This window comes from Cygnus olor, chromosome 3 (assembly GCF_009769625.2).
Source record: "Cygnus olor isolate bCygOlo1 chromosome 3, bCygOlo1.pri.v2, whole genome shotgun sequence".
NCBI lineage: Eukaryota > Metazoa > Chordata > Aves > Anseriformes > Anatidae > Cygnus > Cygnus olor.
The window spans coordinates 60,140,707-60,165,662 of record NC_049171.1 but is presented as its reverse complement, the minus strand read 5'-3'; the positions used below and the strand labels follow the sequence as shown (position 1 = coordinate 60,165,662).

At 36.5% G+C, this 24,956-nt stretch overlaps 1 protein-coding gene across 12 annotated transcripts in view; it reads right to left on the bottom strand.

The window, feature by feature from the left end:
* EYA4 (EYA transcriptional coactivator and phosphatase 4) overlaps nucleotides 1–24,956 on the bottom strand; it is a 157,988-nt gene that overhangs the window by 31,077 nt on the left and 101,955 nt on the right. For 2 of the 12 annotated variants that reach the window (XM_040552737.1, XM_040552736.1), the window contains exons 4-10: nucleotides 22,563–22,687; nucleotides 16,525–16,617; nucleotides 10,049–10,115; nucleotides 7,940–8,082; nucleotides 7,642–7,785; nucleotides 6,586–6,665; nucleotides 6,076–6,241 (exon numbers count right to left, since the gene is read on the bottom strand). In XM_040552737.1, coding sequence (XP_040408671.1) covers nucleotides 6,076–6,241; nucleotides 6,586–6,665; nucleotides 7,642–7,785; nucleotides 7,940–8,082; nucleotides 10,049–10,115; nucleotides 16,525–16,617; nucleotides 22,563–22,687 — 818 coding nt within the window. Of the gene's footprint in view, nucleotides 1–6,057; nucleotides 6,242–6,585; nucleotides 6,666–7,641; nucleotides 7,786–7,939; nucleotides 8,083–10,048; nucleotides 10,116–16,524; nucleotides 16,618–21,265; nucleotides 21,335–22,562; nucleotides 22,688–24,956 lie in introns of all 12 variants that reach the window. The other 10 variants (XM_040552741.1, XM_040552740.1, XM_040552738.1 and 7 more) reach the window with 7 other exon arrangements.

Here is a 24,956-nt window from a genome sequence, read left to right as displayed (position 1 = left end):
AAAGAGGATTGCTAAGACTGCCAAACTCCACCAGGCAACAGAGAAAGTGGCCAGCAGATCAAGAAGAGTGATTTTCTGCTCTGTTCAGATCTTGCAAGACAATGTCTGAAAAAATGCCTTGTTCTGGGTCCCCAGGTACCAGAGAGAGATTGACAAGCTGGAGTTAGTCCAAGTGAGAGCAACCGCGACAGTTAAAGGGCTGGAGCACATAGGAGGAAAGGCTGAGGGAATTTCCATGGAGCTGTAGAGAGAAATGACAAGAAACAACAGATAGAAATCACAGCAGAGGATATTCCTGTTGGTTAGGACAAGAAAAAGTTCTTCACTGTGAGAGTGGTCAGGCCCTGGGACAAATGCCTAGAGAGCCTGTGAGTTCTCCATCCTTGCAGATACTCAAAACTCGACTGGAGAGAACCCTGAGCAACATGATATAAGTTGGCTCGTCCATGAGCAGTTTGGACCAACAGACCAGTAGAAGTCCCTTCCAACTTGAATGATTGAAAGTTTCTATGATCTTCCCTGAGTCATTCACCTCTTTCTCTCTCCACAACAAAGAAAACAATTCTAGTCTAAGAAGAAAAAATAGAACACAATCTTAAGTGAGAGTCTGAGCGTAACGTAACACCATAGTTAAATTCTTCATCTCTTCCATCATTTATTTATACCTTACAGTGAACCACGTACAAAATATTATTAAAATAAATATACTAGGAAGATATACTTATATATCTTGTATGGAAAGAAAATACTGTTGTATTTCTTGGAAGAATAAGATTTAAGCCCATAATGTTGCATTCCTGAATGGGAGCTCTAGACATATTGGGAAAGAATTCAAGATTTAAGGACAGGGCAGAACATGAAGAAAGTTAGATCCTGAGCATATTGGTTAGGATATTTACCTGGAAGAAGCACATATCTAGGTTCTGTTGACCTCTCTGAGGCACATTTGTTTATTTGACTGAATGACTGATATATATGTGTATACATATATAAGTATAAATACAGAGATGCTTTCATGACTCAGAATCCATATACCTGCACATCCAAGTGGAAGATGATGAATCCTCCATGGAACAGGAGGAAATCAAATCTGTCTGTCTCACTTCCTGACAAAGTACTCTAATTATTCTACCATCACCTGGAAGAGTATACTACTATTTTCTTCTCAAAATAGATGATGACTAGTTCAATGTTGCAAAACCAATGTGTGTCTCTGGCTGTGCAGAATATAGCCAAACTTTCAGGCAGCTGCTAAGAAGAGATATTCAGAACTGTAATTTGAGAATTTATTCCAGGTGCCATTTTAGATAGGTCAGTCCTGATCATATACATTCTGTGGTATTTTCTCTTGTCTTTCAGCTGAAACTCTTATCAGAAAAGAAATGATGGGGAAATTAGGCAGCAATAATAATATCTAATGAATAATGTTCCCATGGTGTTTTTACTTTGTCCCTACACAATGGGGAGAGAGTTCTTATTGACTAATTATTTCTATTCCCAGAATGGTGTTGATGTCAATAAGGACATTGCAGGTCGTGGAGCAATCAATAAGGTCACATTACCTTCGTTCTTTCTCTGTAAGTACAACAGCAAAATATACTTTTCTAAATATAAGAATGTACAAAAAGATGTTTCAGAATCACATTCCTTGCACAGCAAAAACTGATACTGACTTCAAAAGAAGTTTTGAATATACAAGTGTTATGTACAAAACTATAATTTCCCAGCTACTCTGACAGAATGGAAAAAGAATCCAAAAACAAAACTCAGCAAAAGAGTCAAAAACTAAATAACTGAATATGAATGTTTACATTCTTATCACAAAAATTTTCATATTTATAACATGCCAACATTTTACAACAAAATCAAGACTCACTTCTACAGTAATCTACAGTAATATATTAAAACATCTGTTTTCAATGAGCGTGCTTACTCCAATCTACCAAAAATAAAATATATATAAAAAAAACAACACACTATTTTCTAAATCTTCTCTGAAGCTATCTAACAACTGAAGTAAACAACTTCAAGTTTCATTTAGCATTAGCCATTACCAGTTGCCCCAGGCCTCTGCTTGGGCCAACACTGTATGTGATTGCATAACTATCCATTAATCAGTACTGTAACTAATCACTGTACGTTGTAAGTCCTATATATTTAGAGCCAACTTTATTTCATTACACTAATCTCTAAATCAGAATGAGCAGCTGTCTCTTACTTGAATGCAAGGTATGCATCTATTTTAGAACTGCATAAGTCTGTAGTGATTTTTATTTTTATTTTTTTGAACAACTGTAGGCTTAATTGTTTGATTTGCTTTTTACCGACAGCAGGCTAAATGAGCAACTGCATTTTCTTAACTTTAATTTGCTTTAGAAATGAGGTCAATACTGATAAAAGGAAAACTTATTAAAAATTCAGTTCTGTAAAAGAATCTGAGAAATTATAGTACCAAAGAGTACTGAAAACCTTACCCTTATAAAGATTTTCTACTGCAGCTAACATTAGACAGAAATTTTTATTGTAATATTTGAATTTTTTTAGCTTTTCCAATATTTAGCACATGCCTAATAAGTACACGTCATAGCCTTCTCTCACTGGAACTATGAGCAGCATCAAAGATCCAATAAAACAAGAGGAAAATGTTAAAACTGGAATGTAGAATGACCACTTCATCACAGATGTTCGTGCACATATTCATACACTAGTTCATGTCCAACATGAAGCTCTCCATGCCACACAGACCTTGCAGCAGCTCCAACCAGAGGTTAGGGAGTTACACCAAAACTGGTAAAAACAGAGGTAGTTCATATTCAGAACATTTCTTTCTCACCTGTATTTTGATGCAAGCATCCCCTCCTCCCTGTTAAAACACAGTTGTGCCACTTAAGCTGGAGAAAAGTGTGGGCACAGGCCAGAACAAGTTCTCAATGAGACAACTTCTGACATGTGTAATGGTGGAAAGCTACCACTGACTGTCTTGTGTGTGTTTGTATCCTGTTCCAGACGAGCATGTCACAGCCTCTCACCAAATACTGTCAGGAGCAGGGGGCACTGAATCTTCTCCCTGTCTTCCAGTGAGACTTCTGTGGAAGTGGCTGTCTCTGGATCCCAGCAGCCTATTGACAGTCCACAAGCTCCTCAAAAAAACAGGACTTTTGCCAAGAATCCCTTTCTTTAGTAGAAGCAAAGACCAGACCCATAATGTGTTATCAGTTGTTATGAGTAGTAGAGAGAGTAATGCCTATTTCTATTTTCATTCACTTGGTCAACAAATAAAATTATAACAGATATTTAAATCTTGATCTGATGGGGCTTTTTATCACAAGAAGTCCTGTGTGTATGGAGAGTACTAGAGACTAATTTGAATTAGCAGCTAGCAGAGATGGCAGAAGAATGAAGTGCCTTACTGTGTTTAATCTTATGTTTTAATTGGAGTAACTCTTAGGACCAAGCAATGAAGGTCTGTTAGGCAGCAAGCAAACATGTTGAGTACTGAACCTCTGCAGTATGATCTATCTGAAGTGATTTCTATATCCAAGACACTGAATCTCACGCATACAAATTTATTTTTACAGTGACACACAAGGGCACAGGCATGTCATGTATTCTCAAAGTGGGTGTTGCACTCTCAATAGAGGGTCTCATGACCAGTTCAGCACTTCACAGAAATAAGGAGTGAGTGGGCAGATTTGTAAGTTCAGATGCACAACCTACTTAAAAGGAAAAGAAGTTCATACGCTTAAACAATCCACAAATAAGAAAAGTCCTTATTGTTTCATAGGTGTGCAGCCTTCAATATTTTTTTCTATCTGTTTAAGCTATGTAAAATTCTTTTCTTTTGTCAATTCCTATTTTGTCAATTTTGCTATTCAATACTAAGGTAGTTTTAAGACATAAGATATCTACACAGCATTTCTAGGAAACTGATACACAAGGTAGAGACAAAGGGAAAATGCTGTCTGGTTTTCTCAAATAAAAATATAGAATAACAAAGGAACAAGGAAAAGTGCACCAGACATGCACAATTATCAAAAAATCAATTGTGAATACTCTTTCCACTCTTTTGAAAATACATTACATATGATCTTGCTCTATCATGAATGTTCTGCAACTGCTGGAATTTCAATTGATTTTAAGTTGTATCTTTACTTTTCTTCCTAAAATTGCTCTTTGAGGCATTTTATGTTTTCATCAAAAACCAAGAGAACATGCATTGCCCAGAGAAGTTGTGGATGCGCTATCCCTGGAAATGTTTAAAACCAAGTGGGATGGGACTTTGGGCAACCTGATCTCTTGGAAGGTGTCCCTGCCCATGGCAGGGGGGTTGGAACTAGGTGGTCTTTAAGGTCCCTTCCAACTCAAACCATTCTGTGATTCTATGATCTCCCCATATCCATACCATGCCATACCACAAATATGCACATGCATGCACATATATACACAATTTAAAGATCAGTCTGAGGAAAAAAGCTAGCAGGAAAAAAAATCAACTCATGCAATTAAACATTCCAAAGTTTTCAGTAAATTTAAGCAGCTTACACGAAGTATGAGGCCTTGCCTATACTCTTCTACACAGTATTACCCTTCCTTTCTACACACTATTATCACATAACAGTTTTACCATGATGTTTATCAGTGTTCAGTTGTTAGGATGAGAATTAGGAAAACTTACAGAATGAGTTGACTTTGTGAGCAAAGCACATTTTCCCTTTTCAGACCCTAATCCAAAACCAGTTTGTTAGAGTATTCATAAATGGTCACAGCCTGTGGGCAAGGTAGACTTTAACCATGCTGTATATGTGAAGCCACTGTCTCTACAAGATTGCTCTAACTGCACTGGGCCAGGCAGCTGGCAATTGTCTCCTTTCTCACAGATGCTACATGCAGCTCTAAGTAGGCTGTTTAGGATATAAATATGAAATAAAACTGAGATAGATTTTTAAGGAATTCCTGAAATAATAGAAACAATATAGGAAAGTAAGGATGAAAAAACAGGCTCTATTCACCCAGTAAGGTTACCACACATCTGACTGTGGCTGTAAGTTCCTAAGCCAGCCCACAGAGAAGTCTGAGACTCTGAACTGTACTATGCATCATTTCAAAGGCATAATTTTATCTTGATGTACTTTAGTCCCATATAGATTAAATGTGGGGAAATACATTGGTGAGGTGTTCAGGAACTCTAGTGTGGAAAAAAAATCCTTGGTTAACATCTGCATTTTCATGACATGTAGAACAGAGAAAATAAATGACTATGAACTGGGTTATAATGATAATGAGAAAAAATGAGGAGCTGTCATTATCCAACAGTGATGCCCTAAAAACACAGATGTGTAAGTAAATACTGTGTTGTAATGCATATGCACAAGGGGGCAGAGTTGGGCAGGCAAAATTAGTCTCCTGATTTCTCTTTGGAGCTATCTTTTTCACAGTTTCAATTACTTCAATTTTTTGTTTGTTTGTTTGTTTTAAAGAATTGTGTTAATAACTGATCACTCTATTCTTAGTCACCTAAATTTGTGAATTAGCAAGTCTGGCTTCTATACATTTTGAATAAAATGCATGTACACTTGCTGGGATGATTGGGGCATAATTAAATGAAGAAAAACATTGTGTTTTAAATCATTTGCAGTAACACTTCAGAATATGTAAGTAGATACCAGAATGTTACACTGCCAGTAACTGGGGATCTGACTGAATTTTTATTTAAGGTTTATTACTGTACATTTGTTTTTGGTACTAACAGATCCCTAACAGACCATCGCAACAATTTCAGTCTACTCCTTCCACAGATAACAATCTCAAACTGCAAAGAAGAGGTTTTGTTTTGTTTGTTTGTTTGTTTTTAACTTACAAACAAGTTACACAGATTTCTTAAACAAACAAACAAACAAACAAAAACAAACAGAAAGCTTATTTTGGTTGGTTTGCATGATAAATAAAGTTTCCTGAAAGGCATGAGCTTAAAATGTCAAACAGTACAAAATCACCAGGGTAGACATGGAAATCTTGGCTTTATACAAATACAGGATAAGATTAAAATTTTCTTTTCACCTGAATGTAGATCTGTACCTGGTTGACTAGTCAGGCCAGGGAGAGATTCCTGTAACTGGTAGGTTGATGATGATGATGAAGTGACATCGGCCGTGTTGTTTGAGGTCATATATGCACCATATGTTGATGCTGAGTAATACTGTGCATACTGGTTTTGGCCAAAAGCTGTGTATGATGGATAATCCTAAAACAACAAATGCAGTTACCTGAGTAGAGTAACAAGCAAATTTTTCCATAAAGTATTTCTGTATGCAATCAAATGACTTATGCAAGGAGTTGCCGGATTTTATTTTACATTTTCTAGTTTAAGAATATTTATTAGAAGACTATGGGAAGATTGATGAAATATTTAGGTGCCAAAAGATGAAACTAGGCATCCACTGGGACTTTCATTGTTTTCCATGGAAAATAGCACTGAACCACAGTAAGTCTCACTGAGCATAAAAAATCTAAACTTAAATAACACTCCATCATTAGAGTTACAGAAATACTTTTATAATGCACAAGGAAAAATGTTGATATTCATACCTGTTGTGAACTACTGAAGTTTGTAGAATTTGAAACAGAATTGTTTGCATAAATAGTGGATGACGGTGTAAAACTAGAACCTAAAATTAAAACTATGATTAGTTGCAATAACTTGTGAATCAAAATACAATTCTAAATACAGAATTTCATGTTAAGACATAGACAAATCAATTTTATTTTTCATTTAAATAATAAAACATTATAATGAGACTTTAAAAGAAATGAAATGCTACTTCCATGCATAAAGGCATACAGTCTTTTTCTCACAATTGAAGGAAGGTATTGACAATAAGTCATTACAGTAATCTCAAAAGCATTTTTCAGTGTATTACAGTGTCTCACCTCTGTTCAGATATTGTTATTCTCTTTTTCCTTTATTTCCTTATAAGTTGTAATGCTTATGTGTATGTTCACTTGTGAAACAAAAATCTTTTTTTTTTTTAAAAAAAGAATATTTTAATGATCTGGCTGTTTTTAATCAACCTGTAATGAGGCATTTCCATGTTTTCAAGATAATTCAGATGATTAATATTGTACTTGCAATATTTAAAAAATTTGCCATTGCATTAGAAACTAAAAATGTATTCAGATAAAACAAAGTATCAATGATCAAAGGGCAATAAATGAATTATAAATTGAATAATAAATGAAAGAATAGATATGAATTAAGGAGAAATTCTAAAACAAGCATCTAATGATGTCATACTCAGAAACATGGAAACAAGGGAAAGTGACTTGTGTTCTCCGATACATACAACTAATGCTTCCAGTTTTGCCATGTGATTTTACCCCATAAAAAACTTAAGTTGCAAATGAGGACTGCATTGCATGTCATGACTTAGATTAGAAAATGACCAAAATTAATATATGTATGCATGTTAATACTGGAAAAAATAAAATAAAATCTGGCTTTATATTGTAGAGGTAAAAGTAGCTGCCAATGACACACATATTTGCTAGAGTTCACAAAAATGAACTGAAAATATAAAAATGAGGGAATAGCAGGCCATCGACAGCAGCAGGGCAGGATGATGCATGACAGCAAGTGCTACTCACCTGGCATCTGATATGAATATGGTGTTTGGCCTGGCTGTGGGGTGGAAAAACCTGGACTGTAACTGAGGCACCCACTCTGCAGTGGTGACTGTGTCTGCGAGAGCCCACTTTCTGTCTTGATGCCTGGCAACATTACACCCAAATCTGTATAAGAAATTAATTTTCAACTGATTCTTTAAAATATTTTCTTACAGTGGGGAAAAATAATAATAATAGTAATAATAATAAAAAGGCAAAAATGTTCACATCAGCATTTCTCTTACTTCTAGGTAAGGAGAAGTAATAAGAGGTCAAATACCGTAAGTAGGTAGGCTGTATGGCTGTCCTGTCTGTGAGTAGGCTGTATAGACCGCTGGTTGCTGCATTCCTGAATACTGGGTTTGTCCGGCATAGGCAGACATTGTTTGAGCTGCTGGTGTAGAAAGAATGTGTGGATAGGGCCTAAATATCAGGAAAAATAGCATTACTGTGGCAACAAATACTTTGTATGTTTATTCAAGCAATAAAGAAAAAGGTTTAAAGATGTCCAAAGGCAGTTCATTATTCTGCCAACCCTTCCTCTTACAGGAGTTATTCCATCCCTCACTGAAATAAACTGAAAAACACTCTGGCTCATTCTCCAGGGCACCATGAGTATTTTGTGCTGTCCCATCACTACAATTTAATTCTTAAGCTCCTGTGTCCAGCTCTAGGCGCACTGTACCACTGCTGCAACAGTTTTGTATGGATTTGACCCTTTTGAGCCAAGATAGGCATGCTCAAATGAGAAAGTCCCTCAATTTTTTTAATCCAGTGGAGGGACAGTTGGACTGGAAGAATAAAGGAAATACAGAGGAGTACATTAAAGCTACTACATTGTGTTTTCTGTGTGTGGTTCTGCTTCAGCAGACACCTAGCAGACATCTCTGGCTTCAATGGGAGGTGGATCATGCCCACAGAGAGAAACATGAAAACTATTGACAGCAATACTTTGGTAACCAGATGGGCTTTAAACAGTTGGAAAATACAGGCTAGGGAGCAGAATGAAAATAAAAATAGCTTTAATTTATAAATACTGGGGTTTTATTGAGAGATTGAATAAAATCAAGTTTAAAATTTTTGCCCTCCAGAGTTGCAAAAACATACAGAGAAACATTTGTCTTGGATTGTTTTGTAAGTCAAATACGATTTTATGGCGTAAGAGTTGAATAAACATACTCTGCAGAATTAAGCTAACCGAAACCTGGCCATTAAAGCCATGACTAAATTTCAGATTCTAATTTATTTTTCTTTATTCCTTTTTTTTTCTTTCTAATTATTTCAGTACAGTTGGCAGCCATTGCTATCAGAAAAGGATTACTCATTAATTTAGATGATAGCAAATTATTACAGTAGATTAAAAAAATCTATTAAATCTTGTAATGGATTTGGGCAAAGGTATCTGATATACTCTGCCAAAACTTGTTTTAAGTGGAATAAGGAGGAATGTTTTTAGTTTAGGCATCTACTTTCTCTATCAGTAAATACTGGTTAACATGAAATGAATGCAAATTTGTTAAAGAAATTTGAAAAAGCTTCATCAGCTATAGTTTCAATGTTTTCTCTGTATCAAATATCAAAGTTGCATAGGTAGATGCATTGAATACACTGAAAAAAATATATGGCATACTGAAATCCAGCACCCTTTTGCAAAGCACTTATCACAGGACATGCAATTTTATAGGTTGTCAATTTCATCAGTTTCATAAAACATCCTCAGTGCTTTCCATAAAGTTCCCACTCCTCAATTTATATGATTGACAGAGTTAATTTTCCTCAATAAATAAATAAAAATAAAAATAAAAATAAAAATAAATTGGAAGTAAGGTTCTAGTTTTAATAACCTCCACTGGCTTCAAAATAATTTTAAAAAGAGAGAGAGATATTAAAGTTAATCTGATATAATTTATTTGATTTTTAGATCTTATGGTCTTGGAGAAAGAGTAGGAAAGGGTGGTTCATAACTCTGGAATGTTTGGAGCAATTTGGCAGTACTGGGAGGGTTACCCTTAAGTACGCTTCTTGCACATGCAATTGTAATTTCTAAATATAAACTGTCTTCAAAATGTGTCTGTATTTAATGCCAGCACTATTAAGACGCTGATGTGTAAGAAAGTAACACTCCAATTTTTTCCTTCTGTTTTGTGCAGAAATTCAAGGATATCTCTTGCGCAGCCGTACAGTATTGCACAGAGTAAGATCTTACTCTGCAGCCATGTGAGAAAAAAAAAATAAAATTGGACATAGAACTGTAATAGATTCCATACTGAGGCTTAAGTATTTTACTTTCTTTCTTCTGGTGATGAATATTTGTTTGCAACAAACCACAGATCTGCCTACAACCAAGGTCAATTCCATATACAAGACAAGAAGAAGTACAGACACTAACTTGGAAGGATATATCTGTGGTGAGTACTGATGAGCTGATCTTGGGCTGTAACCGCTACTTGTTATTACTGCAAAACAGAAAACAAAGAGTTTGACAGTTAAAAACATCATGAGACCAATACAGTCAAACAGTCTAAATACGAATACAGTCACATTAGCAGAAAATGTCATTGAAATGAACAGCTTTTCAACAAAGTAGATGTCACCTGAACTGTAACATCTTAATACACAAACTAAAACATTTGGCAAACTCAACAAACATTCATTGTTTACAGCCTACATTAACAAGTTTAATTTTGATACTGTATAGTAAAAATATGTTTTATATGGGTATGATCAATTTTAGTTTGCTTAGGTGATGGGAGATACCCAACTGACTACTAGAAACCAAATAAACATCATTATCAACAGGCTGATTAGAATGCAGGCACTAACAACATTTGTATTTCAAAAGTAAGCAAAACCAGCCCTGTACAGTAGCCATCAAAATTATGTATGTCCATACTATTAACAGCTGCATTCTTCCAAGAAAGCTAACAGAACAATAGTCATATCCCATTAAAATTTCATTCAGAAGCGGTGCTCACACTGGATTAATTCCAAGTGTTTGGAAGTTCCTCTTTCCTTTAACCATCTGTCTCGACTAAGACAAATGTATTCCAAATATATGTACTCTAAAGTGTTGAACCAATCCCTTCAGACCAAATCCATACTGGGCAAACATACAGAGTGTCTTTATTAGGCCATCTGCTGCTCATTCACTTTTCAAAAGATTAAAGTAGTACACAACGAAGCACTGGAATTTCTTTAGTCTAATCAATCATAGTTGTACTTCAAAGTGTACCCTCTTCCTGAGTTGTTCGTAATGGTAGTAGAAATGAACTTTCAGAATTATATAAGTGACAAATAGGTTTAGGTTCCTAACTATTTTATGAAACATGATATATTTCTACATCCAGGTCTAATTAATGTCTTTGAGATCTATTGCTTTGAACATATGCAGAACTTCATATTTTTAAAGCTAGTTTAAACACATTTAGAACGTGTACGACTTAAAAGGAAATACAGTAGAAGAAAAACCATTAGCTTTTTTTTTTTTTATTTAATGTGCAGTTGAGAATGACTTGAAAATAAAAAAGTGAATAATTTTTTTGAACATGTGCTACCAGATTTCATAAAAGAGTTGCTGACTGAAAAGATATTAAGTATTTGCCTGTGATGGAAATCTGCTGAATTTAATTTTGTTGGTTATTCTTCTTTTCTGAGAATGTCTTTCCATGGTTTAAGCTTAATCGGTAGAGTGATCTACTTGGTGTGCATAAAGATTTTCCCAGATTTAGACAAATCTTCAGCTGTATATATCAACATAAACTGCCCATAAAACCCTAAAAGATGCTGGTATTTATTTAACTCTTGAGGAGTAATTAGTCTTGCCTGTTGTATCACTGTGACCTTTCTAAAGACAAGAAATAGCTAACACAGTGACCTTGGTGATTCTCAGGGCAAGGAACTTTCATGACCCATTACCGGCTTATCGGATCTTTTTTAACTGTACTGCTCCGTTTTTTGTCTATTGTTTGCTGAATGACACATCACTCGATTAATCATCTCAGTTAAAGCACATTTACCATTCTACTAAAGCTGATATAAATGACAAAAAATGAATGACTGTTCATTTGTCTCACTTCAGTTATGAAAAACTAATGTTTTTCAGCAAAAAAATATCCTGCCTACTTTTTTATTCTTTCTGCGTATACCTTATTTCATAAATTCAGACAAGCAAAGAACTTAGGATTTTTTTTTTTCAGTTGACCTAATGTCACTAATGACTGTAGAGAGGAGACAGAATGGGGCAAGTGCCCCAGAAACAAATTGTGCAACATTCAAATTAAAAAGTCTCTTCCTTTCACTCTTTTCACATCTATTTTTGAACATTTTAGAATGAGAAATTTGAGAAACATGGGATATAAGACCCACAGTAAGAGAACGCTATGACTGAGTAGGGCTTGTGGACTAATCCTGTATCTCACAGCTCAGATTGGTAATTCTTTCAGTTATCAGATTTAAACAACTTTTACTGCTGTAACCCTAGTTCTCTTTTCGTGGAGAGGACTGGTAATGGAGGAGATGTGAAGGTAGGTTGCTATGCTTTTCATAGCCATGTCATTTTCTATAGCCATAGGAATGGGGAGTAGAAAACTTTTTTTTTTATATATTAAAAACAGATCTGTCTCTTCTCTGAAAAACTCAAATATTTCTAAGACTTCATTACTTGACTTTAGCAAATGAATGGTCTTCTGGGCAGGTATAAGACCCTTTATTTCTCAAGTGAAAATCCATCAAGCTGCATACTTCTGAAAAGAAAAAAAGTCACGTTTTGAACATGCTCTGTAAAAGCAGCATGCAGATGTTGGCAGGTAAATTCTCTATTCACTGGGCCCACTTTCTCCACAGGTGGCAGTTCCGGCTGAACTGTGCCACAAAGGGTTCCAGCATCTCCACCCTCTATCCATGAGGCGGGGTGGCCACTGGAAGGAAACATGGAAGGTGGAGATTCAGAAATGGCAGTGAGGCTTGAGGACAGATGTATAAAAGAAGAGCTCCTTGGACTGGAAGTCTGAGGATGGGGTAGGAAATGGGATGAGGAATGAATGTACTGGATGGCAAAAGACATTGCTGACAAGGGTTGGCTGAGATGAAAAGACAAAGGTTTGCAGGAGATAGGAATGGATATGCTAGGAATGGATAGGAATAGCTATGGAGAAGAAGGAGATGTACGTGGGCCCACTGAGGTGTGCTCCAAGCAAGAGAGCCTGGGAGAGCTGAGGCTCAATACAATGCTGAGGACATTTCCCTATCCCAACCAACGTTGATTCACAGAGGGGCAAAAAGCTGACAGCCATCTCTTACTATTTACCCCATTAGCTCAACTGTCAAAGGTGGATGTGGAGAACTGAAATGACCATAAATGATGCTGATAGCATGTGTTGGGTTTAGTATATTAACAGAGGCTAGAATTCTGTATTTTTCTATTAAGCATCTGGAAAATTCTGTGTGTAGATGATAGGTTAAAAGGATCTCATTTAAATAGTGAATCACAACTTCTACACAAAAGGGAACCAAATGAAGGTTATGCAGTGGTGGCATTTCCTAACCTTGCCTTTAGAGCCTTCAGATTTTTTTTATTTTTTTTTAATATCATTTTTTTGGGTGTCATAAATAGTAAATAGAAAGGCTGACAAGAACTTCAAATGTTTCTTTCAGCTCCATTAAAATGATGAACAGTTCCCAAATTAATCTAGTATTCTAAGCAATTCAAATACAAAAAGGCATGCACTCAATATAGCAGCTGCAGCAAATTTTCAGAGTATGAAAATGCTCAGTTTAAGATTGTTCTGCAGCTCTCCACACCAAAAAGAGTCTGCTACAGGATCACAAAGATTCAAATTGTATACTGATAATAATTACCAACTGCCATCCTGAAGAAAAAGGAAGAGGAAGAGGGGTCCACAGTGTGACTCCCTACCTTGCTACCCTATGCTAAGTGGTGTTTTTTTTTCTCAGGGGGTAACTCTACAGAAGGGGGAGAGCAGAGCTCTGAGCATGAGCTGCAACACCACAGCCAGGACAGGGCCACCATTCCAACTCTCATTTTAAATTCATTAGATCTACATGGTTTATTTTTCAACTTAAATTTTGAGATGTGAGGTTTCTTATTTAGTATATTGAGTTTATGCTATTTAAGTGAGACTCAAGGTTAGCACATTCAGTATCAACTTGCAGGTTTATTGTCATAGACTCATCGAATCATTTGGGTTGGAAAAGACCTCTAAGATCATCTGGTCCAACCATTAACCAAGCACTGGACATAGCCATAAGACCATGAAGACCGTCTTGGAGGCACCTCTGACTGCAGAACGTCAGGGAAGGAACAAGCCCAAGTGTAAGACAGCAGTTTCAAAAAGCTGCAGTGTTTATCCATCAAAAATCAGGGTTCATCCATTACCTGGGAGGCCTCTTCTGTCTCTCCTGCCATATACCTTGCATGGTACATCTGATCATCACTTTCTGTGTTAAAGCTCGTCATCAGGAACAAAGCTGGCTACTGTATACCCTACAGAGCTTGTTCAGCCTTCTGCTCAGCCCCAGGACATGTCACGGGTTTTTATTGCCCTTGGACCATGGAAATCAATTTTTATGGGTAGAATATTTGAAGGAGAAGAATTCTGCATGGCAGACTCTCAAGTGAGCCTTTCCCCTATGCGATTTTATTTCATAAAATGTTTAATAACATACCTAAATCTTTCCCTACTTAACAATGGTTGCTTGAATTCTTCTGACCTATGTTTGTTTAAAACAGAGAAAGTGATATCCCTGCTAGTGGCTAGTGGCTTATGTCCAGGCATCCTCGTGAAATGAGCTCACAGGTGCTCTGAAAGCTGCAGGAAAGTACTAGCATTATCACTTTGTCACAACTGGGAATAACATATATTTGTTACTGATTTTTGGGAAAAAGCAAACAATGTTAAATGCTGGGCTTTGTTATGCATTGATTTCAATTGCAGCTGGTTCGTCTGAAATGGCATCTTTCTACTAGTTAATATTTATTGTCTTTAGCAACACATCAAACTTCCCAAATCACCAATTAGGTTAAAAAGTCAGAGATGCTTTTTTCTGTGAGTTTTTATTTTTATTTTTATTTTTTAAGACATCTGCCACAAAACTGATACAATCATATTGTCCAGTTTACAAGTACCAGTAAAAGGCAAGTAATGGATTTACTCCTTAAGAAAGGCTCAGTACATTGTGAAGGCAGCTCTGCCTCTCATTCTGATGATGAAGACTGCACATCACTTCGACAGGCAGACTACTAATTTCCCACTTTGAATGACCATACTCATTGAATACTTGAGTTTGTGGCTTAAACAGAGAATCAGGCTCATTTTTCATTTGAATATGCAGGTGGCTAATGGACAAAAAAAGATTGTGTAAACCTCAAGTTCCTTCATTTTTTGGCAGCGCCAACTGTTTTCAAATCTCCAAAGATCTCAATGCTTCTTTTCCTGTCAGTGGAAGCTAAGGGGTGAGTGGCATCCTGAAAATCAAGCTGTTATTTAGGTACCTAAGAATGAACTTGAACTGCAATTTTTGGCACCTCCTTCCTGCAAATGTTGCCTTAGCCATGTTTTACATGTGGGATACAACTCAGATGTCTTAAATACATGGGACAGACTGATAAAAACCTCATCAACAATGCCAAAATCACATATAGTCAGACATTTTATAACCTGTAATCATTACTAATAAAATCTTAGGACAGAGTATCAATAATCACAGGGAAGAAAAAAGAAAGCCAACATTTTTAGCCAAGACAATTTTTTTTTTTAATGGAACATATTAGATTTTAAGTTGATGTTGTTTCTTTCATAATGAGAACTTTTTTTTTTTTTCATTTTTACTAATCAGAAAAAGTATATGCTGCTTTACATCTCACAAAAGATCTTTATTTCAGGCACAAAATTTGTTTTCAATTCTTTTTTGAATAACAAACTTCAGAGTATATCAGCATTTACTGATGCCTAAAAACAATTCCAGAAGCATATGCTCAGTTTTTAAAACAATTTAATTATACAGAAGCATCGTGATTTCCAGAATATTTTAAATAGGCTGTGACTACCTATGTCTACCAAAATCAGTGGCATGGCAATTCTTGGTTTCAGTGAAATTTCAGTCTTGAATTGGTATTTCCAATACCAATTGCTGAATTGGTATTTTCAGACATGAAATCAGTTCTCCTCTCTCTCCCTTCTAATGTTATTTTTAGCAGGATTCAGCCTAATAATTAGAAGGCAGTTTTTTTTCCATAATTTTTCACAGTCCATCGCCTTTTAGTAATTTATAGGAAACTACTTAGAAGTTGCTGCTGGCTTAATTTTTTAAGAGGTAACTGAAATTTACGATTAATATTAACATATTTAAAATACTTAAACTGAAATATTTACATGGAGAGAAAGTGGCTTAGGGAAATCCGGTCAGTGTTTAAAATAACACAATGTTCATACAGATAGAAAGGTTAGCATTAAAATATAACCCTTAAGATTTAAAATTTTACAAATTAGAACAGCCTTTAAAAATTTAATCTATTTTTTTTCTTCCTAAAATCATACAAGACTAGTACTGAAAAAAAGCTATGGTATAATAATAACATTATTACTGTAAGATTTTTACATACAGGAATGGTCTTAGTCATTATTAAAGCTGCTTTTTACAATCATAGCTCATGAAAAATGCAGTTTTTTTTTTTTTAATCTACAGAAACAAACAAACAAAAAAGCTAGAATTATTATTTGGTATTAAAATGTTACTTTTTGTGGCTTCTAAAAGATCACTTCCATGCAGTGCAATGCTCATTAGTGAAGGTTATTAAATACTACATTAATGTGTGTATAGCAATATATGATCTCATTATGGCTTTACCTGACCCAGTAAAAGTGTCAAGCGATCCATCTCCAGTTGTTGTTGTTGTTTCGTTGCTGTTCATGGGCTCTGTTTTGACTGCAAGAAGAGACACTACATAGAAGAATAAGTAGACATGAGATTTTACTTCTAAATTTATACTGGAGTCCTCATGCCTGTCTCACTAGTGGTAGTCCAGATATAATAAGCATGTGGTGCAACAGCTTCGACCTTTGCTCTACCATAGCACTGAGACACTCTACCATTGCTACCATCTGGAATGGCCAAGCATCTATATAGCTTTTTATCTGTGCATTCGGCTATCTACTGGCTTTAGCAACTGAAATACCTTCTGGGGTGATTTCAACCTAAATCTAATTGATTCCAATAATTCCCTAAGAGTAGCAGAGAGGAAGGAAACATTAGCTGTCAAGGGATATAGCACATCACAAAAATAGTTTTGCCTGACGAGTGAAACAATAATAATACAGTTTCATGCTCATATGGAAGCAAATTACTTTCACAGTGCCAGCATTCTGCCTCCTCCTTCACCTTTTGCAGTATCTGTGGGATTTTATTTATTTATTTATTTTGAGCTAGGTCACCAGCAAGCAATCTTCCATAAAAGAAGAGTGAAGTTTAAAAGAAAAGAAGTAAAAGAACTACAGTGGGGCACAAATGACAGCTGTAACAAGTCAGCTTCTAATTCAGAGGTTACCAAACATTTGGGTCCACTATAAACTCAAAATATTTCTTACAGATAATCATGCAGTCCTACCATCCAAGCCATAACCGAAGGCACCACAGCGGCAATCCAGATTTTATAGTTTAACATGTTACCTACACAGACCTTTTAGCATGGATTTTTGCAACAGAGTTTGGGAACCACTGACTGATGTGGTAAGAAACAGCAGTGCAGAATATGCTGCTACTTTTAATAGATATTTTACTGGCAAATGTCAAAAACACTAACATTGGCAAACCCCAACATGTTACCACAGTTGCCTTGTGATGATCAGTTAGGCATGTGTGCACATTTATCAGACATATCAGGGGCCTGCTTATGGATCACAGCACTGATCACAGCCCAGGCATGCAGAGTGCAGTGGCAATGAGGACCTGTATGTGCCACTGCCACAGTCATATGCCAGGCACTGGAACCGGAAAGACCTTTGGTTTGTGGAGAAGCCTTTGCTGTGACAACCAGGCTGGCTGAGCCCCTCAGCAGATGTAACATATCCTGATCAAAAGCATTTTCTGCCAGCTAGCTACCTGACCCCTCCGAGGGATGTCAGCTAAGCCATCAACATCACTGCACCCACATTTGACTTCATGGGCAAACCTGAGGTTGGGGGAGTTTAAATAACAAACAACAAAGCAAAACAAAAACTGGCAAAGATTACATAAAATGAACAAAGTCATTTGTAACTGTTCCCATTTCTCTATTTAAGCGCGAAAGGTACTTTTATTCTCATCAATAAAATCAATAAAATATGTAGCAGGAAAAAGCTTAGGGGTCATTTGCTACAAAATAACAATCACTCCACTCCACTGAATCTCAGGCCTTTCCGATTACTAAATACAGATGTCTGCCTATACCTCAGAAGGAGAATGTCAAACCGTAGTAAGTGGAAAAGTTTTTTATTTTCCCCTCTGAAGCTCTTTGGTCATATGTTACTTTATAAGCTGCATGTCTCTTTTCTCTTCAGAGTGTAGACATTTACCTACATGAAAAAAACCTACTTTTCAGCACCTTTAACTCTTTCTATTCAAGCAGGTATTGCAGTATTGCCCATACTGAGCTACAAACCTATGTTTAGTATTGCATCCAGAAGGACACTTCAGTTTGCGCCTAACCATTTTCTTTAACCAAAGCTTCAGTAACAAATTGAAGTGTTTACTACAGTTTTGTCTATTTCTGGTTAATGCCAGCTGCAGTGCACTTCCATCAGCACAAACATTCACCAACTTTTTCTCTCCCTGTCAAGCAGAAAATGATCTAAAACAAAAGAAACCCTCTCATGTACTTAACTTGAGGGAAAAAAAAAAGCATATTGTCACTGTGTTTTGTTGAAAAATACTTGTAGCAATTATTTTTTTATGTGCTTGATTTTAAACAGTTCTACTTTGTTACATTCAGATTTTATCACAGTAAGGAATTCATCAAGGTCTTTCCTCAGTGTAGCTAGACATTTGGACTAATACTTTTTTTATTGTTTTATTTTTTTAAGTTGCATGTCATTAAAACAAGAGGGTGAAAAAGCACTATGCTAACTAAAAAAAAAAAAAAAAAGAACAAAAAAGAACAATTCTAACATCAGACAAAACAAACAAACAAAAACTTTAAAGCTGAAATCAAAACAAGCTGACACTAAATCAAAACACAAAATCATCCATAGGTTTCCTGACACGTGAGATAAAGTGTGGTTGTAATACTACTAAGGCAACTGCTCTAGACATAGTGCAAAGATCGAGTTTGAGCCATCATTGTGAGTGAATACTTAAAAGAGTATAAATTTAATATTCTGTTGTGTTCATTTTTATTTATTTATTTTTTAAGTGTGGATTAAGTGTGGATTGTTTTAAGTACTGAAAGAGTAAAAATAAAATGAAAAGTGTTCTCAAGCATTTGAGTGTTGCTAACAGTGAAGACTGCAGATGTTAACAGAGTGAGAGCTACCATGATGGTCAGGGCTGGGGCACATGATGTACAAAGACTGACAGAAGAAGCTGTGGTTGTTCAGTCCTAAGTAGAGAAGGCTGATGGGAAAACTAACTGCTAGCCTTCAGCTACCTAATGGGAAAGTGCAAAGAAGATGAAGAACAAAGGCGTGTTCTTCTGTGAATGTGTCCTGTGAATGGAGTGGAGGCAACTGACACAGGGGAACAATCCAATTAGATGTAAAACAGTTTTCACCATGAGAGTAGTCAGGCCCTGGGACAGTGCCCAGAGTGGCTGTGGCACCTCTACCCTCAGAGATACTCAGCACTGGACTGGACGCTGCCATGAGCCCTACTCAGAGTAGGACTTGGCCCTGCTGACCTCCAGGGATTTCTCCCAAACCTAATTACTTCTAAAGTAACTCCGACTACTACTCCAAACTGTCAGTAATTTCTACAATATAAGTTCTTTATTCGATGAAGAAACTTAACAGGTCAACATGACTTTTACTCTGACTTTTACAACCTCTTTTTTTTTCCTAAAGAACCTCTATGTGTTAAGGACTGAGAATGTGCACGGAGTTTTAGGGGCAGGAGATGCTACTACTATGCCCAAAGCTGGACAAGCACATGCAATAGATAGAAGGTAATATTAGAGCAAACAAGTGTGACTAAAGGCTCATCTTCTTCCATTTTTTTTTTCTGTTGTTTAGCCAATGAGCTATGAAAGTTGTACAGAGGGCAGCAGCCAAATGCAGCACTTCTCTTGTGGTGGCTGGCAGCTGCCTGGCAAGCTGAGGCTCAGCTTAGAGCTGTGCCAGGTCTGGAGGGCAGGAGATAGGGCCCAGTTTGGGCAGAACATCTGAGATGAAGGATGGAGATGGCAGGCACATGGAAGCAGCCAAATAAAGGCAGCCAGGGAAAACCTGTAGCATACACACCTCATGAAGGGACAAGTTATGGCACATGCAAAACTCCACACAGTTTAAGCACATATCCCACAATGACAGATATATTAAAAAGTACAGATATATTAAAAAGCACAGATACAGAACAAATTGGGCTCACCAGGACATATTCAAGCACAGATCTAAACACGCTACTGCCTTTGGAAAATTTAATTTCAGTTTGTACCAAAGCTGAAGTGCCCTCAGTAATGCAAGTAGTTTCATACTACATTTCCCCACTGTTATTAATTACTAGTTAAATTATTACCTTCTATATTGATCTCAACATGCTGAATAGTTAACTGAGGTGACAGACTAAATTAGCCTTCCTTAAACTTAAATTCCTTAAACTTAAATTCAGCAGGAACATTCACATGGAACCATTTATTCTAATGTAAAATATTCTTTTGTGCTTGTCTGATTTATCTATCTGTCTATTTATCTATCTTTTATTTATTGTTAACTCTGACTTGCAAATGGCAATCTATTCCTATTTTTTTCAGAAGGAAACTTTTTAAGATCTTCCTAAATTTAGTCCAAACCCTCACAGCTTAAGCACCTGTGTAATGGCTTATAGAGAGTCACAGTGATGAACATTTACACCTGTGATTAATCTCATATGTACTGTGACAATGATACATATATGATTATTATTAATCATTGTATCTCATAACAATTAATAACACATGGGAGAGGAAACTCCTAAATGAAAACAACATCTTGGAAAATTTGGCCAAACGTTTGTGAGACACGTGTGGCAAGTTACATGTAGTAGCACAATCAGTGCTACATTCCACATTCAGTGGAAAATCTGTTGGTCTGACTTACAGAAATGCTGAGAATTAGCCCTTCCCGGCATGTTCACCACACGGGGCTCTCCCAGGCTCTCAGTGCATCTATGCAGTTAAGCTAATTTTAAGTTTACTAAAATTCTCCTTGCTCTTTGAATGTCTTTCAAAGTACAGTAAGATAACTATATATTGCAACTTCCCTCCAGTTTTCTGGCTGTGGGAATAGCCTCTTGGGAAAGGGTGGAAAAAACAACATGGAAATGTTCAAAACACAGAACAAAAGAACAGAGCAAACCAAGAGAAGTTACACAGCAGTCACAGAGACACCACCACACACATGCACTGTACCAGGATCTCTCATACTTGTTGCAGAGGAGGGAGTACTGCAACTCAGCAACCAGTCTGCAGTATTTAAAACTGTCATGTTGTCTCCTGAGGACAGGAATGGTACAATGGTTCATTGTCCGAATGTCTGTTCAGTGTACATGAATATTCTTCAATGCAAGTAAGTGTTTTTACTCTTTGAGCCAAGTCTTTTAACTGCATTGTATTGTATTTTTGTATTTGCATTGTATTTTATGAGCATTATTTTAACCAGTTTATTTATGAAAGTATAATATAGGGGCATATATTTATTACTGTTCTTTAATGGTATGCTTGAAGTTTTCCCTTCTATTTAAGCTGGAATATGGATTCTATTAAAAATAAATAAATAGGTTGAACCTTAATGGTTCAGCTTTTTTTTTTTTTTTTTTTTTTTTGTAGGGCTCTATTCCCTTCATACGCATATTCACTTTTTACTGAGATTTACAGATATATATATATAAATATATTTAAAATAGGGATAAGTAAATAAAATGTTTTACATCGTGGCCAGAAAGAACAAACTACAAAGGTCTTTTTGGTGCCAGCTGTTAAACTACAGCCATGTATAAGCTCCAAAAAAGAGGACTGAAACTCCAGCTGGACTTGTATCCATGGTGTCACTCTTGTGAACAGTAATGGGGCCAGGACTCCAACTCAGAATGTGGTACCCTTCCTCCTACTCCTCTGTCTCAGCTATGGAAGAATCTATTATCTGAAAATATTGGAACATCAGTATTGTATCTGCACTGCAGTGCTGTGTCTACAGTAATAGATACAGCAATAAGAAACAGTAAGTTTTGAGGTAAACCTAAAAATCTCTTTATGACAAACGTTCATTCCAAGAAATAGAATTAGCATGTTCATCATAAAAGAAAAATTACCTAAGCCAGCAGTAGTGACAATTTTGATGTACTTCTTTCAACAGAGTTTGAAAATAAATCTACATGGGTGTAGTTTAGGGCATAACAGTAAATTATTGTTTAGCAATGAAGTATGAAGCAGAAAATGCAATATATTTCAAGTTACCAACAGGTATAACCAAGCCTTTAAGACCTGGTACAACTGTACAACAATTTTCTTAGTTTCACATTTGCATAGTTCTGCCTCTTATTTCAATTGGTGGAAATTGGAGAAATAGGGATTAGTAGATTTACACTGTTATGACTGGAATTTTTAAAATATTTCTTTCTGGGTTTATAAGCGGGTTTATGCTCATCATTGAAATAATGTTAAAAATGCATATGACTAAAAGCTAGCCCAAACTTTCTATGCACCAGAAATGTTTTACACTTACCTCCTGTTCCATTTGTTGTAACTGATGTACTACTGAGATTAGGTTTATCCAGTTTGGAACTACCTGGTGCATCACTGCTTCCAACAAGATTATGAGGACTTGCTAGATCTTGCATTTCCATAGACCTGTTAAATAAGGTGATGGTATTTATATATATTGTGGTACTACCTATAATAATCTACTTTTTGTAAAAAAGCATTTTTACATGGAAAATTTGCAATGTAGCTAGATTAACAAATCAATAGCTGTTCCTGTGAGTTTTTGTTGTTGTTGTTGTTGTTTTTTACTACACCTAAAAAAGTAGCAAATAATTTGTTGTGAACAGCAACTCCAGTATTACCCACTTTTCCTCCAAGTATTATGAAGTAAAAGACACAGGCTTACAAAACTGCTCAAAGAGCTTGTATAAGATGTACATAAGGCAGTGCATATAGATATATAAATATATGTATGCTTGCATACATGCAAGGATGGATGGCTAGATGGATAACTGGATAAATGTATGTAAGTATGTATTTCTTAGAAGAAAACAGAGAAATTAAGTAAAAAGTCAGTCATTGCAGAGCAAATCAGAATAAGAACTTCTGCCTCCCGTTGTCTGTGTTCCAACCACCAGTAGTCACTGAATCCATACTAAATCATAGTAACAGAACACACAGGTAAATTAACAGGCCTTTTCCATACATCTGAAAGTTTCTTCACTCTTAAAAATGCATATATTCTTACTAGTTTACTTGATATTTTTTCTTCTGAGTCGTTTCTAGGAGACTCGAAAACTTTCAATAAAAAACAATGATGTAGATACAGACCACAATGGATTCCAGTGTCAGAGTTGTACTGAGGGACTGTGGATGGCTTTCATTCAGTGACAACAGATCTCCCTTTCTCAGACAAAGCAGACAAGGAGTGTTTCTTGTTAGACTGGTAATAACAATCTAATTTGCAGTGTGTGCTTGCCTTTTCCTTGCTTCAGTTATAAATTAATTACTGAGATTTTTTTTTCCCCAAAGAAGCCTTTTTTCTATCTATAAGCAAAGTTGCCAGCCCATCTGCAATAGGAGAACCATTTACCATATGTATACTACAAAGGCCAACAGAAAGATTGTCTTACACAGCTGTAAAGACCAAATGAATTGTAGAAGGCTGAAATGACTAAAAAGAGAACAGTTGGGATAGTTCATTAAGCACAACTGCTCCTGTATCTTCATATTATGGCCAGGAAGAGCAGTGGCCAACTGCATATGCAACACCCAGAATCCTAATTATTTATTGCAAGTTTCATTTTGAAACTGTCTTCTGTACTCCACACATCCTCTTCTGGGAAAAACAAAACAGAACAAAACAAAACAAAATCAATCAATCAATTAAACAAACAAAACTCACCATATTTCAATATAATATGGGTCTGCTGTCTGAATATATATATATATATATATATTTTTTTTTTCCTCCAAGATATGAAAAAAATCCAGAATGACAATGTTTTCCATTTTGTGCTCCCAGTTCAGCTGAAATCCTGGGTCATTCACTTTGCCTCTCATTACATTCATTTACTCCAAGACACAGATCACAGAATCGCAGAATGGTTTGGGTTGGAATGGACCTTAAAGACCATCTAGTTCCCACCCCCCTGTCATAGGCAGGGACACCTCCGACTACACCAGGTTGCTCAAAGCCCCATCCAGCCTGGCCTTGAACACTTCCAGGGTTGGGGCAATCCATAGATTCTCTGAACACATTGTGCCAGGTCCTCATCACCCTCTGAGTGAAGAATTTATTCCTTATCTCTAATCTAAATCTAACCCCTTTCAGTTTAAAGCCATTCCCCCTTGTCCTATCAGTACACTCCCTGACAAGGAGTCCCTCCCCAGCTTTCCTGTAGGCCCCCTTCAGGTACTGGAAGGCTGCAATGAGGTCTCCCTGGAGTCTTCTCTTTTTCTGCAGGCTGAACAACCCAACTCCCTCAGCATGTCTTCACACGAGAGGTGTTCCAGCCTTTGGATCAATCTCATAGCCCTCCTCTGGACTCATTCTAATACATCCATGTCCTTCTTGTGCATGAGTCCCAGAGCTGAATACAGTACTCCAAGTTGGGTCTCATGAGAGCAGAGCAGAGAGGGAGAATCACCTCCCTCGCCTTGCTGACCACGCTGCTTTTGATGCAGCCCAGGATACAGTTGGCTTTCTGGGCTGCAAGTGCATGTTGCTGGCTCATGTTGAGCTTTTCATTTGCCATTACCCCCAAATCCTTCTCCTCAGGTCTACTCTCAATCCATTCTCTGCCCAGGCTGTATTTGTGCTTGGGATTGCCCCAGCCCAGGTACAGGACCTTGCACTTGGCCTTGTTGAACTTCATGAGGTTTGTACAGGCCCAACTCTCTAGCCTGTCCAGGG